The 13345-nt window shown below is 39.0% G+C and overlaps 1 protein-coding gene across 3 annotated transcripts in view; it reads right to left on the bottom strand.

The window, feature by feature from the left end:
* Positions 1 to 817: 817 nt before the first annotated feature.
* Positions 818 to 13345, bottom strand: part of LOC110968098 (histone-binding protein RBBP7) — a 51267-nt gene continuing 38739 nt past the window's right edge. For all 3 annotated transcript variants that reach the window (XM_051942478.1, XM_051942498.1, XM_051942487.1), the window contains 4 exons: positions 4079 to 4155; positions 3609 to 3666; positions 3163 to 3273; positions 818 to 1030 (listed from right to left, as the gene is read on the bottom strand). In XM_051942478.1, coding sequence (XP_051798438.1) covers positions 959 to 1030; positions 3163 to 3273; positions 3609 to 3666; positions 4079 to 4155 — 318 coding nt within the window. In that variant the 3' untranslated portion in view covers positions 818 to 958. The remainder of the gene's footprint in view (positions 1031 to 3162; positions 3274 to 3608; positions 3667 to 4078; positions 4156 to 13345) is intronic.

Raw genomic sequence — 13345 nt, 5'->3', positions numbered from 1 at the left:
AACACCAAGCCACTGTTCAGCCCTGATTTAATTCAATATAGAACCCATATGCCTGAACCCCCAGAACGAGCCCCAAGGCAACAGTGGCAAGAAAAAAAAACTCCCTTTAAACAGAAAAAAGTTCAGTTGCCGCAGATGTTTAAGTTATTTGAAGAAATAGACTATTTTATTTGAATAGACCAAATGACAAACTTATTTTTTAAAAGTTACAAAAGCTTTACTGCAATTTGGTGCAGGAAACAGAACTGTAATTTCATAAAATGTAACAAAAGAAAGAGAAAAAGATAACTGTCAAGTGTGCTAATTTAGTCACAAACTGTTCATAAAAGCCAGATTCTAAAGTGTTGATGTACTTTGTGAATGGGTGACAAAGAATGGCAAAAACATGCCAGCTAGATACAATAATATGTATCAAACAAAACAACCACAATGCTTCATAGGCAGAAAAATAAGGTATGACCAGCATGGCTTGCCTTAAAGTGACTCAGGTTTCCCAAAATAATTTCAGTGCTCTTGTAATCTTCTTTTGCTCAGGTTTCAGGAAATCCTACTACCTGAGGTCTTCTGTGTACTCAGTCACAGACTGCATAATGTCTTTCATGTTTTCCTTAGCCTTCTGAAATTAACTGGTCATTAGAATTTACAGTGATTGTATACACATAAAGGTTTTCTCCTCTTAGACTCTTCAAAAGCCCTTTACGATAAAATGCGATTTCACCAACACTGAAGATTGGACCACCTGACCATGGGAGCATTTTAAACATCTTAAACTATTGTAAGTGCGTCAAGGATATTGGATACGTGGGGCACAGTGATACATAGCACAATGGTACAGAATCCAACTGTCTGTTAGCAAGACCCACATTTGACTTTGCACTTAAGATAAGCCAGAGAGGAAAGGACAGGCTAGGTCTGGAGATAAGGGAATGGAGGAGGGGTTGAGAGTCATAGAGCTGTGTTATGATCCCTGAGCCTCCAGGTCTGATGCAGGGGTATTGTCTGGCTCCTCATCATTGTAGATGTTCTCTGCCTGGATGAACAGGCAGGGAAAACAAAACAGCCAAGGATTAATGGTAACATATTCACTTGTTCTCCGAGCTCACAGTAGCCTCAAGTCATAGTATTATATGTGAAAGCCTGGCAAGAAAAGCAGTTGGCACCTCTGTGACAATACTGACACATGTCGATATTTCTAGCTAAATTCCATTTCTAATCATCAGGGGCTTTCTGTGTGATTATCTCCGATTTGCTCTGAACGTATTTTTCCATCATAAACTATACAAATTTAAATGGTATCTGTAAAACTTTAGCTTGATGTATTAAAGACTTTCTAAGATGCATCTTTTTTTTTGAAAACCTACCCACCCATCCACATTGTTATATTACGTAAATATATTAGTTATTCTCAAGCCATTGATTCAGAATCTGCAATACTTCACAAGCAGACCAAATAGTCCCTGATTATGAAACCCAATTGAAATCTGAAAACAATATGAAGTCATTTAAAGTCCTATCTTTAGTACACATTAACAAAACAACTGATGCAAAAGTCAACCAATGAAATTTTCTAAACCATGTGTAGTTCCATGTCACAATAATAGAAAACAAAATATAGAAAAAACTTCTATTATGAAAATACTTGATCACCAACATGGAAAACAGGTACTTCAAGTGCATTTTTAGAACTCATCCAAGTAGCGCAGACGTCTGATGTTTCAAAGGGGTTATGCAAATACAACTAAAAAAGTGTGTAGATTTTTTTTAATCAGTATATTTTTCAATTTCTATCCCCACTTTGAAGGCTGGCGAAAAGGAGTGAAGCGTTGTTTGGCCAATTCTACTTATTGAATTAATTTTATCATTGAGATCAGTGCTTAAAGGTAAAGTCTTAAGCACTTACTTTGTACTAAATGTACTCAGACTCTGACTTTCTGCATAGTCCAGCTTGTGACATTGGTCTTAAAGGCCAAGTCTATTCCCACTGGTACACAAAGCAAAATAATCCAGTTTGATCCCATCGGTTTCCACATAATGATCTTGAGAAAAAAAATACTACTAAAGTATGTTTACATATCATGTACATCAGATTACCAGAAATTAAATGTCAGGAAATGGAAATAGCTCACTTGAAAAATTCCACTGTCACAACGAATGGATGTCATCATAATGAATTACTGCAGTGAAAATTCACAAAGAAATGACACATAACTACATGACAGGTCTCTTCCAAACTAAGGACTATGCCTGCAAAGAGTGGGGTCCAAAAATAAAAAATATGTCTATAATTAAAAAGACATATTTTATTGGTTTAATTTGGAGAACCATTTTGAAACTCCAGAATTTCTAACAATATTTTAGTTTGTGTGGTCCAGCTTATGATACCTACTTCATCAGTTATGAAAGCTAAACAAAACAAACATTTTCCATTTTTTTAATAATTATGTGATATTAACATGTAAATGTGTCTTTCTATCTATCTATCTATTGTAAAAACTGATCAATATGGCCAGTCAAAATAGATTCTCTTGCTTTGTGCTCCATTGAGAATAAACTTGGACTGGAGTCTATCCCAGCTGACATAGGTTGAAGGCAGGGGACACCCTGGACAGGTCACCAGTCTATCATAGGACTATATAGAGAGACAAACGATCACGCTCACATTCACACCTACATACAATTTAGAGTTACCAATTAACCTAAGCATATTTTTGGACTGTGGGAGGAAGCCAGAGTACCCAGAGAACATCCATCCATGCACAGGGAGAATATGCAAACTCCATACAGAAAGATCCAGGGATTTTCTAACTGAAAGGCGACAGTGCTAACCGCTGTAACCACTGTACAACCCTATTTGATCTACTCCAAGTATTCTGAATCAATGGCATGATGACAACTTTAAAAAATCTATCTGAAATCAGATTTCCATCTCATTCAACAAGGATACTGCCAATACTTCTACCAAACATTGTAATTTCTCAAATAGATCTCTTGATTACCCACTCTCCCCTCACCATTTTATTTACACCTTAGCTGTACAGCAATGACCTTGTATGTTGTATTGAATTTAAAATCACACTGAATACATCCTATTCTATCCTATATATATTCACATTGTGATATCCCAAAAAGAAAAAGTGTGTGATGGACGGCAGTTGTATTCACCATCTGCCAGACTTGCATGATATTGTCCTCAGATACTGAGCAGATGACCCAGGGTTCATTGGGGTTCCAGGAGAAATCGGAGATCTTGGCTGTGTGACCACCGTGGATGAACTGATGTGAAGAACAGAACAGCAGAATGCCATAACCATCTAAGCTATCAAATTAAAAGTTCAGTGCTTTTAAAGGTACCAATAACATTTGAGGAACTGTATCACTGTGTTCTATTCTTATGTAGTTAAAATCAAAAACACCAACCAATTGATGTGATGTATAATTAAATACACCCAGCCAAAACCTATTGACACTCATAGGCTCTTCCATCACATGTAGAGCTTTTGCTGCTTAAGTATAGAATTGTTTTATGGCTTCTGACATACCAAGAGCCTGATGGTGACTGAAAGGTCTAGAGCTGAATTTCAATAACAACACACAGTAACAGCACTGACCAGAAGCTCTGGTGGGCCATCCTCAGCATCTTCTGCAGACTGCTCCTCCCCAATTTTACTAGAAAACAAGACCAACAAAAACCTGAAGCAATTTGACACAGTTACTCTTCAGTTACTTTTTACACAAACAAATCTAAATCTACCGTTCCCCTTTGCTTAACAGGGCTTTATGGTGACTTTTGGCTGACTGAATCTACTTTACTGTTGTAATTCACTCCTAGTTCTCATGTAGTGTCATTCTCACCACCAGCAGACAGCTGTTTCCAGAAATGGTGCAGACTTATTAGGTCATGCATACAATCTACAGCACAACAATAAAAGCCTTTTCATCTTTCCAGAGCACATCAAAATGTCAATACTTGTTTGCTCTGTTCCTTACCAATGCAGGACATGGATAGCCACATAAAAGAAGCTAATAGCTGTTATATTTAGAAATACGTGTATTGAGGGGTATGGTGGACAGTTTTTACCTGAGATCCCAGACGTTGAGACGTCGGTCAGTGCCACTGGAAGCCAGGATTGTCTCATTGTGAGGAGACCATTGAACCTATTAATAGAGTAGATAGTCAATGGGATTCAATGTAGTGCTTATATGGCGACATGGACTCACAATAAAAATAATCTTGGGCTTGGGAGCACTTCAGAAACATCCTGAAAGATTGAAAGGTCCTACATCATGCCCTTTTTTCAAATTATGTACAGTTTTGCATGTCTCCAGAATGTGTATTTCAAGTTTTAGCTAAAAAACAAAGCAAAGACGGTTCATTTCACCGTAACTATGTAACCCCTGGCCTTGTTGTGAACATACTCTTAGGCTCTCTGTAGCTTTAAATGCTGCTGACCCGTTGCATGTTGCTACACCTTTGGGTGTAGCATGTTGCTAGAGTAAAGCTTGTTTTATGCTTGTCGCATTCAACAGGTCCGTGTGGCTGCTTGCGGACAAATTACATGATTTTAGCAGCCATGCCAACTCAAGTGGCTGTTCTCACATGGAAAATTTCCGCGTTGTGCACCTCCACATTTTTCTAACTACACGGATGGAGACGCACGGAAAAACATATCAGAGGACCAGGACCTACTCGTAGCTGAAGTCTAGAAATATGGGCACTTAAATGATTCAGCACACAGAGATCACCGTGACAACCAGGTTACGAACAATTCATGGTGTGAAATAGGCTTGTCACGAGAACCGATACTTCGGTACCAAGTCGGTACTAAGATTCAGAAAATGTGACGGTACTGACTTTTCTAGACTACCCAAAGTACCGTAGGTACCGAGGAGCCAGATCTGGCCGCTTCTTTAGCGTTGTTTTTTTGGCTGTAAATGAGCGATTATCTGGCAACCCTCACACAGTGCTGATCACATGACTGACTACGCTGCAAAGAGATCAACTACATGCAGCATGGCGGAGGCACACGCACCTGGCTCGACAACAGCAGCTGCCCCTCAGTTGAAAAAAAAAAAAAAAACGCCAGAAGTCGCATCTGGAAGTATTTTGGATTCGAGGCTGACGAGGACGGATTGGTTACTGATCCTGAAAAACCCGTCTGCAAAAAATGCCGTCACCGTAGCACAGGGAAGGGGAGCAACACGTCCAACTTGGCGAAACATGTAGCCCTATAAGGTACAGTCAATTCCAGCCATTTTCAGTACAAAAAATCGCTAATATTTTATTTGTAAATAAAAATATGACGAGAAATACAGGGAATATTGGACGCGCATCGCGAGGTGCATTTCCTCGAAAACGACCTATTCATGGATGGGTGCCTACCGACTTCAAGACAGGTTTTGGACAAAATATTTTACTGGCTTGTTTCGTCTGGATGTCCAAGGTTTGATTATGGCCGTTTTTTGTGGAATATTTTCATCTGTGTGTAATAATGAACCCGCAAATGTGAGTCGCGCTGTGTACGTTAAAGCCGTGTATAGAGAACGGATGGATGGATATTCGTTGTTTGTCGGACAAATGTGTTTATATTACCCGCTGTGGTAATCACATCTGAAAGTGGTTTATACCGGCGGATTCATGAGAATCTAAGCTTTCCATCGGTGTATAATGTTTCTATCATTGAGTTGGCAGTGTCGTTCTACTTCGAAAAAAATAACGTAACGGGTTCAGCGGCCCGCGTTGTACCAGAGTTGTACATAGTTGTACACAGAATTCAAGGTGAGTGCATTTGAATTCACGTGTTATCATTGTTGCTCATATCTAATTACGTTACAATGATTAGATGAGCCCAGCCTATAGTAAATGAGCTGCATGGCAAAATAACAAGCGTGTCCAGCCTTGTTTGTCCCGCATAATAGTTTTGTGATGTTTAGGGCTGAAAAGATTCCTCGGATAATTCGAATAATTCGATTACAAAATATCCTCGGGGCAAATTGTGTGCCTCGAAGCCTCGTTTAATATATAAATATATCTAAAATATATATCTGGACTACTCTACAGCTCACGGTGTTTGACACGGACGGTCATTTCTGTGGCACAACGTGCCTGCTACCTCCGCGACCGTGGTATCGAGTGGTATCGAGTATCGTAGAATTTAAGTGGTATTGGTATCAACTACTAAATTTCTGGTATCGTGACAAGCCCAGTGTGAAATTAAAAGTAACTGGTGAAGTGCCATATTGTAAGTGGTGCAAACCATAGATATGAATCAGTAAGATACGACACGCCTCTCTGAGTGGGTGCCTACGGCGACACTAAGCTAGTGGGGGCAAAGTTTCAGTATTTTGCATTGATCTGAAAGGTGCGAAAACTAAAACAAGAAGAATGCCGGTTCATTATACTGCATACAATTGCACACTATGTCAGACGATCGAGACAAGGAAACTTGGAATAACTTTTCATAGGTAAGAATAGTTTTTGGCTCTGTTTTCATAATTAAATCTTGTTGAGAGCTTCTAGTCTATGGGAGCTAGCTAGTTAGCCACTAGCAAAACACTAACGCGAGTTAACAGCTGGACAACCAAATACCAGACGATTATTAATAGCTGTAGTATAGTTGTACAAGCAGTAGTAGTAATACTAAAAGTACAAGTAGCAGTGACAGTAATACCAAAAGTTCAAGCAGCAGTAGTAGTATAAATAGCCGTTAGAGTCGTAGAAGTAGTATTGGCATTTAGAATAATATTACAAGTTGTAGTAGCAGTGCCAGTATCAGCAGCAGTAGTCAGTGTACTACCACTGCTACTACTAGTAGTTGCATTACTATTAATACCACCAATACTACCAAGAGTAGTTATAAAGCCTAACTCATATATATCCAGAATACCATCTATGTTCTTCCTCCAAACCAATTTTATGATTGAGATTACAGGCAGTTCTCTAGGACTGCTCTCAGATAATAGAAATGTTACTAAACAAGGTTATACTTATCAAATTAATTAATATTAATACTTCAGTTGTTTATAGCAAAAGTAAATAAACTCTACACTGTTCTAGTCTATCTCCATGTTATATGTATATATTATCCTAAAGAGAGATATAAAAATAAATAATTAATATTAATAATAATTGTGTTGTTTATTGTAAATGTAATTGTGTTGTTTATTGTAAATGTCAAGAAACTCTATCCTGTCAGTACAAGCAGATGTTCGGCACCGAGCTCCGAGCAAGCGATCATGAAGTTAATCCAGATCATCGCACAAGTCTAGCTCCTTGCTATATGTATATAACAGCCGACAGCATGGGTCTCAAACTCGCGGCCCGCGGGCCAACTGCAGCCCGTGGGACGACATTTTGTGGCCCTCTACTTGAGATCAAAGTTTAGCATTGGTGCGGTCCGCCTGCTTTTCTCATATGCTTCCACGTCGTTGATAAGACAGCGCTTTGAGAAAATGTCGAAGAATGGCGGCAAAATGCCACAAGCTGGGCTCGAACTCACGACCACCGCATTGAAGGCGGAGGCTCAACCTGTTGAGCAATCGGCACATCTTTCTGCCTACTTCTTCCGTGTCACACTTGCCGTGGACTTTCACATAATATACAGTGGTCACTCCTCTGTGGCGGGTATTAGGTTCCTGAATCCCCCGCAACTTTAAATTTATTTTGATGCGCAGCGATCAGACCTCTATGTGAAATGGACAAAGCGAGATGCTGAGCTGCTAAACACGAGAGGGAAGAGACTCCTGCTATGGTCCTTGAGCCAATCAGAGCACAGCGCTGTATTTATTTCGATTTAATATTATTTTAATATATTTGAATTATTATTTTTTATATTATTTTCAATTTGTTAGGCTAGAAAATGCTTATTTTTTCGGAAAAATATTTAAATAATAAACAAATAAAAATACATATACCACAAAATAGCTCAGGCTCATGACAAGTTCCGGTGGCGTTTGCGGTCAAGTTCGCCAACGGGAATTAGCAACGTCAGTCACTTGAAACGTGATTGCGGAGCGACATCAAGTGAAAGTAATACAAGCAAGGAACATATATCCAGCCTCAGTCATGTCCTTCTCAAAACCTGCCATGAAGAGAAAGGTTGGTGACAAGCACTATCATCTTCAAGCCATACTTAGGGTCTCAACTGCTTCCTCCCTCAAGCCAAATGTGGCTCAGCTGTGTGAGAGGAAGCGCTGCCAGATCTCTGGCAGCAAGGAGTAGGCAAGAGAAGCCTATGTTCTGAAGAACAATTCATGTTCTGAAAAAAATGTTCGTGTTCAGCAGAACCATTCACATTCTGAAGAAACAGTCATGTTGAAGAACTGTTATTGACAAAGAAGAAGATTGGATCAGTTGTACTTTTCTTTGAAATACTTGAAACTCGTTTTTGTGGAATACTTGATGCGGCCCAGCCTCACTCAGAATCTACCTTCAGTGGCCCCCAGGTAAGTTGAGTTTGAGACCCCTGGCCTAGAGATATATATAAACAAATAAGAAATAATAAGAAATTCATATTAATAATAAATAAATAAATATATTACATTTACAAATTAAATCTTTTGATCTGAAAACATTTTCTATGTATCTAGGTATTTACATTTGTATACAATTGCGCTCAGAATTATTCAATGTCAGTGTCAATTTGGGTTATTAGGACTCTCTTCAATTTTAAAGTTGTTTGAAATAAATTTATCATACGAGAGGATTGTAAACAGCTGAATGCAATTAATATTACAAGAGTTTTCTCCAAATTTACCACAAAATATTGCTTTTAGTAAATTCTACTGTTGCAAAATTATTCAACCCCCTAATGGCAAGTGTCTTTAAAACTTGCTGGAGCATTTTATGACTGTTATAACCTTTTGCAAATAAGATATTTAACCAAACAATACCTTCTGGTAATCCAAACGAAGAATCTGAGTTCTTTCCTCATGGGAAAGTGTCCCAGTTCAGCATAATTCTTGAGTATGTCTGCTGCAACTGTCTTCACCAAATCCCAATAAAGATTTCCTGTGGGATTTAAATCCTTCAACTACCAATACCACTCTAGAATATTCTAGGATGTCTTGGGAAACCCAGCCTTAGTAGACAATGTGATAAGCATGGTCTTGTTGCTGGAAACCCAAATGTCATCCCCAAGCATGATCTTATTCAATGTCAGCATGAAATTAGCTTCTGAGATTTCTTGACATTTGATCAAATTCATCTCGTTTTCTATTTATTATAGTTTTGCAGTACCTGATGAAGCCAATCAGGCCAAGAACAGCATTCAGCCACCGACATGCCTTACTGTAGATAGGGTGTATTGTCATCTTCCATCTCCAGCCATATATACTGATAAATCACATGCCTACAGAAGTTCTTATTTTCTTTCAACACTTTGGAAAATATGATTACAAAACAGCTATGGATTATGTAAATGGTTTTAAGAAATTTTGAGCTGATTTTTAAGTGTTTGCTGTGGGTCAATAGAGGTTCCCATCTTTGAGTACCTGAAGAAGCCCTTTGGTGTGAAGTTGTATCTTACTGTACCAACTAAATATCAGTTACTGATTAGTTCCTGATGTCAGAATATGTTAATGTAGCTCTTTTATAGTCATTCAAGCTATTTTGCCACGTGTCTCCATAGATATCTGGTGGTAGTGGTGGTTAAGTTTTATTCTTTCTCCCTGGTCAGGGAGTGTGGCCACTTTATGTAAACCTATTAACTAGCGAAATGCGCCTTCAAAAATATCCTTAGAACAATTTAGTGCACATGCTACCTTTTTGGATCCATTTCATTGCTTATGCACAGACATTGACATTTTTCTTAATTTTTTAGGGTAGTGTTCTTGACTTTGATATGTTCAATTATACAATATTAAACTATAAGATGCAAATCCAAGCATGCAGAAAAGAGAATTTACAACTGTAGTGCTAATGTTAGCTTTCACGCACGTTATAAAAGCTTGGGGCATTATTAACCACACTTGATTTGCAATTGTGTGTCTTTACAAGGAATACTCCTTAAGGGGTTGAATAATTTTGAAACTGCACTAGTTATTAAAATTAACATTTTGTGTGGAATTTTGAGAAAACCCTTGTATTATTGGTTACATTCAGCTGTTTTTAATCCACTTGTATGTTAAATTTATTTCAAACAACTTAAAAGTTGTAGATAGTACTTAAAACCCAAATTGGCACTGGAGGTTGAATAATTTTGAGCGCAACTGTATATAATGGCTGAACTTAAAAGATTCCCTGGCCTCTGGACCTGAAAAATAAGATAGCTAAAATTGCAGGCCACATTTGTAGGAAGCCTTTTTCGGTGTTTTTTTTTTTAGATCAAATATTCTCTATTAATGGTACATTTTGACGGTGACAATAAAGTAAACCACACGAAAACCGGTTGAGAAATGAGCAAATTCTGATTTATTTTCAATGTAAATGCATTGCTTTGAATAGGAACTTTGCCCCCTCCAAGATAGCCGCCACATAGGCATGTTGCTTAGCTGGCTGCTACAGCGTGCTGGCGTGTCTACTCTTCTATACATATCTATGGTGCAAACAATGGCAAACTTCTTCTACTCTAGCTTAGTACTAGAGTAGACTAGGTAGACATGTATTTGTGATACACTGCCCCTGCAGTTTGGGAGCAGACGCCGCATGGAATATAAAGTCAGAGTCAGATTGATAGTGCAGAGCAAAGCTTAAGACAAGAGTCTTAAGCTTTGCAGGCTGTATAGATTGATGCTGGACCACGCTACACTTGGCAGGCTTCCAATTCTTCAGAGCAGATAGTCACTCAGAACTCTCCAGTAACAGCAAAAGCGGAGAAATCTGTTTTTAGACCAACAGCAGCTGTCATGATGGGACAGTGATTCAGGAATACTGCACTCCAAATGTGGATTTTTTTTCTTTTTAATCATCTGCAAACTTTTCTACTCCCTGTGTGAGTTTGCTTCACTCATACGGGTCAGTGTTTACATTCCACTGCAGGTTAATATGCAGCAGGCACATGCATGCTCACCCATTAGATATTGTATGTGGAGCCGACACACTCTGACTCCTTATTGTCTTTAGTGACTTCAACAAAAGTAATCTTTCCCACAAACTCCCTAAATAGTAGTAGCTTATTAAATGCCCCACCAGAGAAAACATTTAGAATCACTGGTAACACTACCAGCCAAGCTATGTCTGCACTGATCAGCTGTCTCCCGCTGCTGCAGGACCAGGTCTTCCAGCTGCACATGCCTGACTCAATTTACATCTGGCTTCCTGACTTCCTGTCTGATAGGAGGCAGCAGGTGAACCTGGGGAATCACGTTTTTGACTCCCACACCTTGAGCACACGATCACCACAAGGCTGCATCCATTCACCTCTACTCTACTCCCTGTACAACAACAAGAATTGTACCTCCAGTCACAAGTCTCTCAAAATCCTAAAATTGCAGATGACACCACCATCATTGGACTCATCTCTGGTGTAAATTAGTCTGTCTACACATAAGAGATTGGCCATTTGATGACCTAGTACAATCAAAACAACTTGAAACTCAAATCTCTAAAGACAATGGAGATAATTGTAGACTTCAGAAAAGACCCAGCCCACATGCCCTCGTAACTCTGCTCGACTCTGTGGAACACTTTTGTTTCCTGGTCAGCATCATCATCCAGGTCTTCAAGAGGGAGCAGCTCCCTCAAGAAGGATCAAGAAGGCTCAGCTGAGGATGTAGTTCCTGCTGCAGCTGAAGATGTACACACGTGGACAAAATTGTTGGTACCCCTCAGTTAAAGAAGGAAAAACCCACAATTCTCACTGAAATCACTTGAAACTCACAAAAGTAACAATAAATAAAAATTTATTGAAAATTAAATAATCAAAACAGCCATCACTTTTGAATTGTTGATTAACATAATTATTTAAAAAAACAAACTAATGAAACAGGCCTGGACAAAAATGATGGTACCTCTATAAAAGATTGAAAACTATTTGACCAGAGTGACATGATTAACTCAGGTGTGTCATTTAATTGACATCACAGGTGTTTCCAAACTCATAATCAGTCAGTCTGCCTATTTAAAGGGAGACAAGTAGTCACCCTGCTGTTTGGTGAAAAGGTGTGTACCACACTGAACATGGACAACAGAAAGCGAAGGAGAGAATTGTCCCAGGACATCCGAAAAAAATTATAGACAAACATCTTAAAGGTAAAGGCTATAAGACCATCTCTAAACAGCTTGAAGTTCCTGTGACAACAGTGGCTCATATTATTCAGAAGTTCAAGACCCACGGGACAGTAGCCAACCTCCCTGGACGTGGCCGCAAGAGGAAAATTGATGACAAATTGAAGAGACGGATCGTTCGAATTGTATCCAAAGAGCCCAGAGCAACCTCCAAAGAAATTAAAGGTGAACTCCAAGGCCAAGGTACATCAGTGTCAGATCGCACCATTCGTCGTTGTTTGAGCCAAAGTGGACTTCATGGGAGACGACCAAGGAGGACACCACTGCTGAAAAAAACTCATAAAAAAGCCAGACTGGAATTTGCAAAAATGCATGTTGACAAGCCACAAAGCTTCTGGGAGAATGTCCTTTGGACAGATGAGACCAAACTGGAGCTTTTTGGTAAGGCACATCAACTCTATGTTCATAGACTCAAAAACCAAGCATACGAAGAAAAGAACACTGTCCTTACGGTGAAACATGGAGGAGGCTCAGTAATGTTTTGGGGCTGCTTTGCTGCATCTGGCACAGGGTGTCTTGAAAGTGTGCAAGGTACGATGAAATCTGAAGACTATCAAGGCATTCTGGAGAGAAATGTGCTGCCTAGTGTCAGAAAGCTTGGTCTCAGTCGCAGGTCATGGGTCTTCCAACAGGACAACGATCCAAAACACACAGTCAAAAACACCCAAGAATGGCTGAGAGAAAAGCGTTGGACGATTCTAAAGTGGCCTTCTATGAGCCCAGATCTGAATCCCATTGAACATATGTGGAAGGAGCTGAAACATGCCATTTGGAGAAGACACCCATCAAACCTGAGACAACTGGAGCTGTTTGCTCATGAGGAGTGGGCCAAAATACCTGTTGACAGCTGCAGAACGCTCATTGACAAATACAGAAATCGTTTAATTGCAGCGATTGCCTCAAAAGGTTGTGCAACAAAATATTAAGTTATGGGTACCATCATTTTTGTCCAGCCCTATTTCATTAGTTTGTTTTTTTAAATAATTATGTTAATCAACAATTCAAAAGTGATGGCTGATTTTGATTATTTAATTTTCAATAAATTTTTATTTATTGTTACTTTTGTGAGTTTCAAGTGATTTCAGTGAGAATTGTGGGTTTTTCCTTCTTTAACTGAGGGGT

The sequence above is a fragment of the Acanthochromis polyacanthus genome, chromosome 2 (genome assembly GCF_021347895.1).
Source record: "Acanthochromis polyacanthus isolate Apoly-LR-REF ecotype Palm Island chromosome 2, KAUST_Apoly_ChrSc, whole genome shotgun sequence".
NCBI lineage: Eukaryota > Metazoa > Chordata > Actinopteri > Pomacentridae > Acanthochromis > Acanthochromis polyacanthus.
Note: the sequence above shows the minus strand (reverse complement) of the source record. Positions and strands in the feature narration are given on the sequence as shown.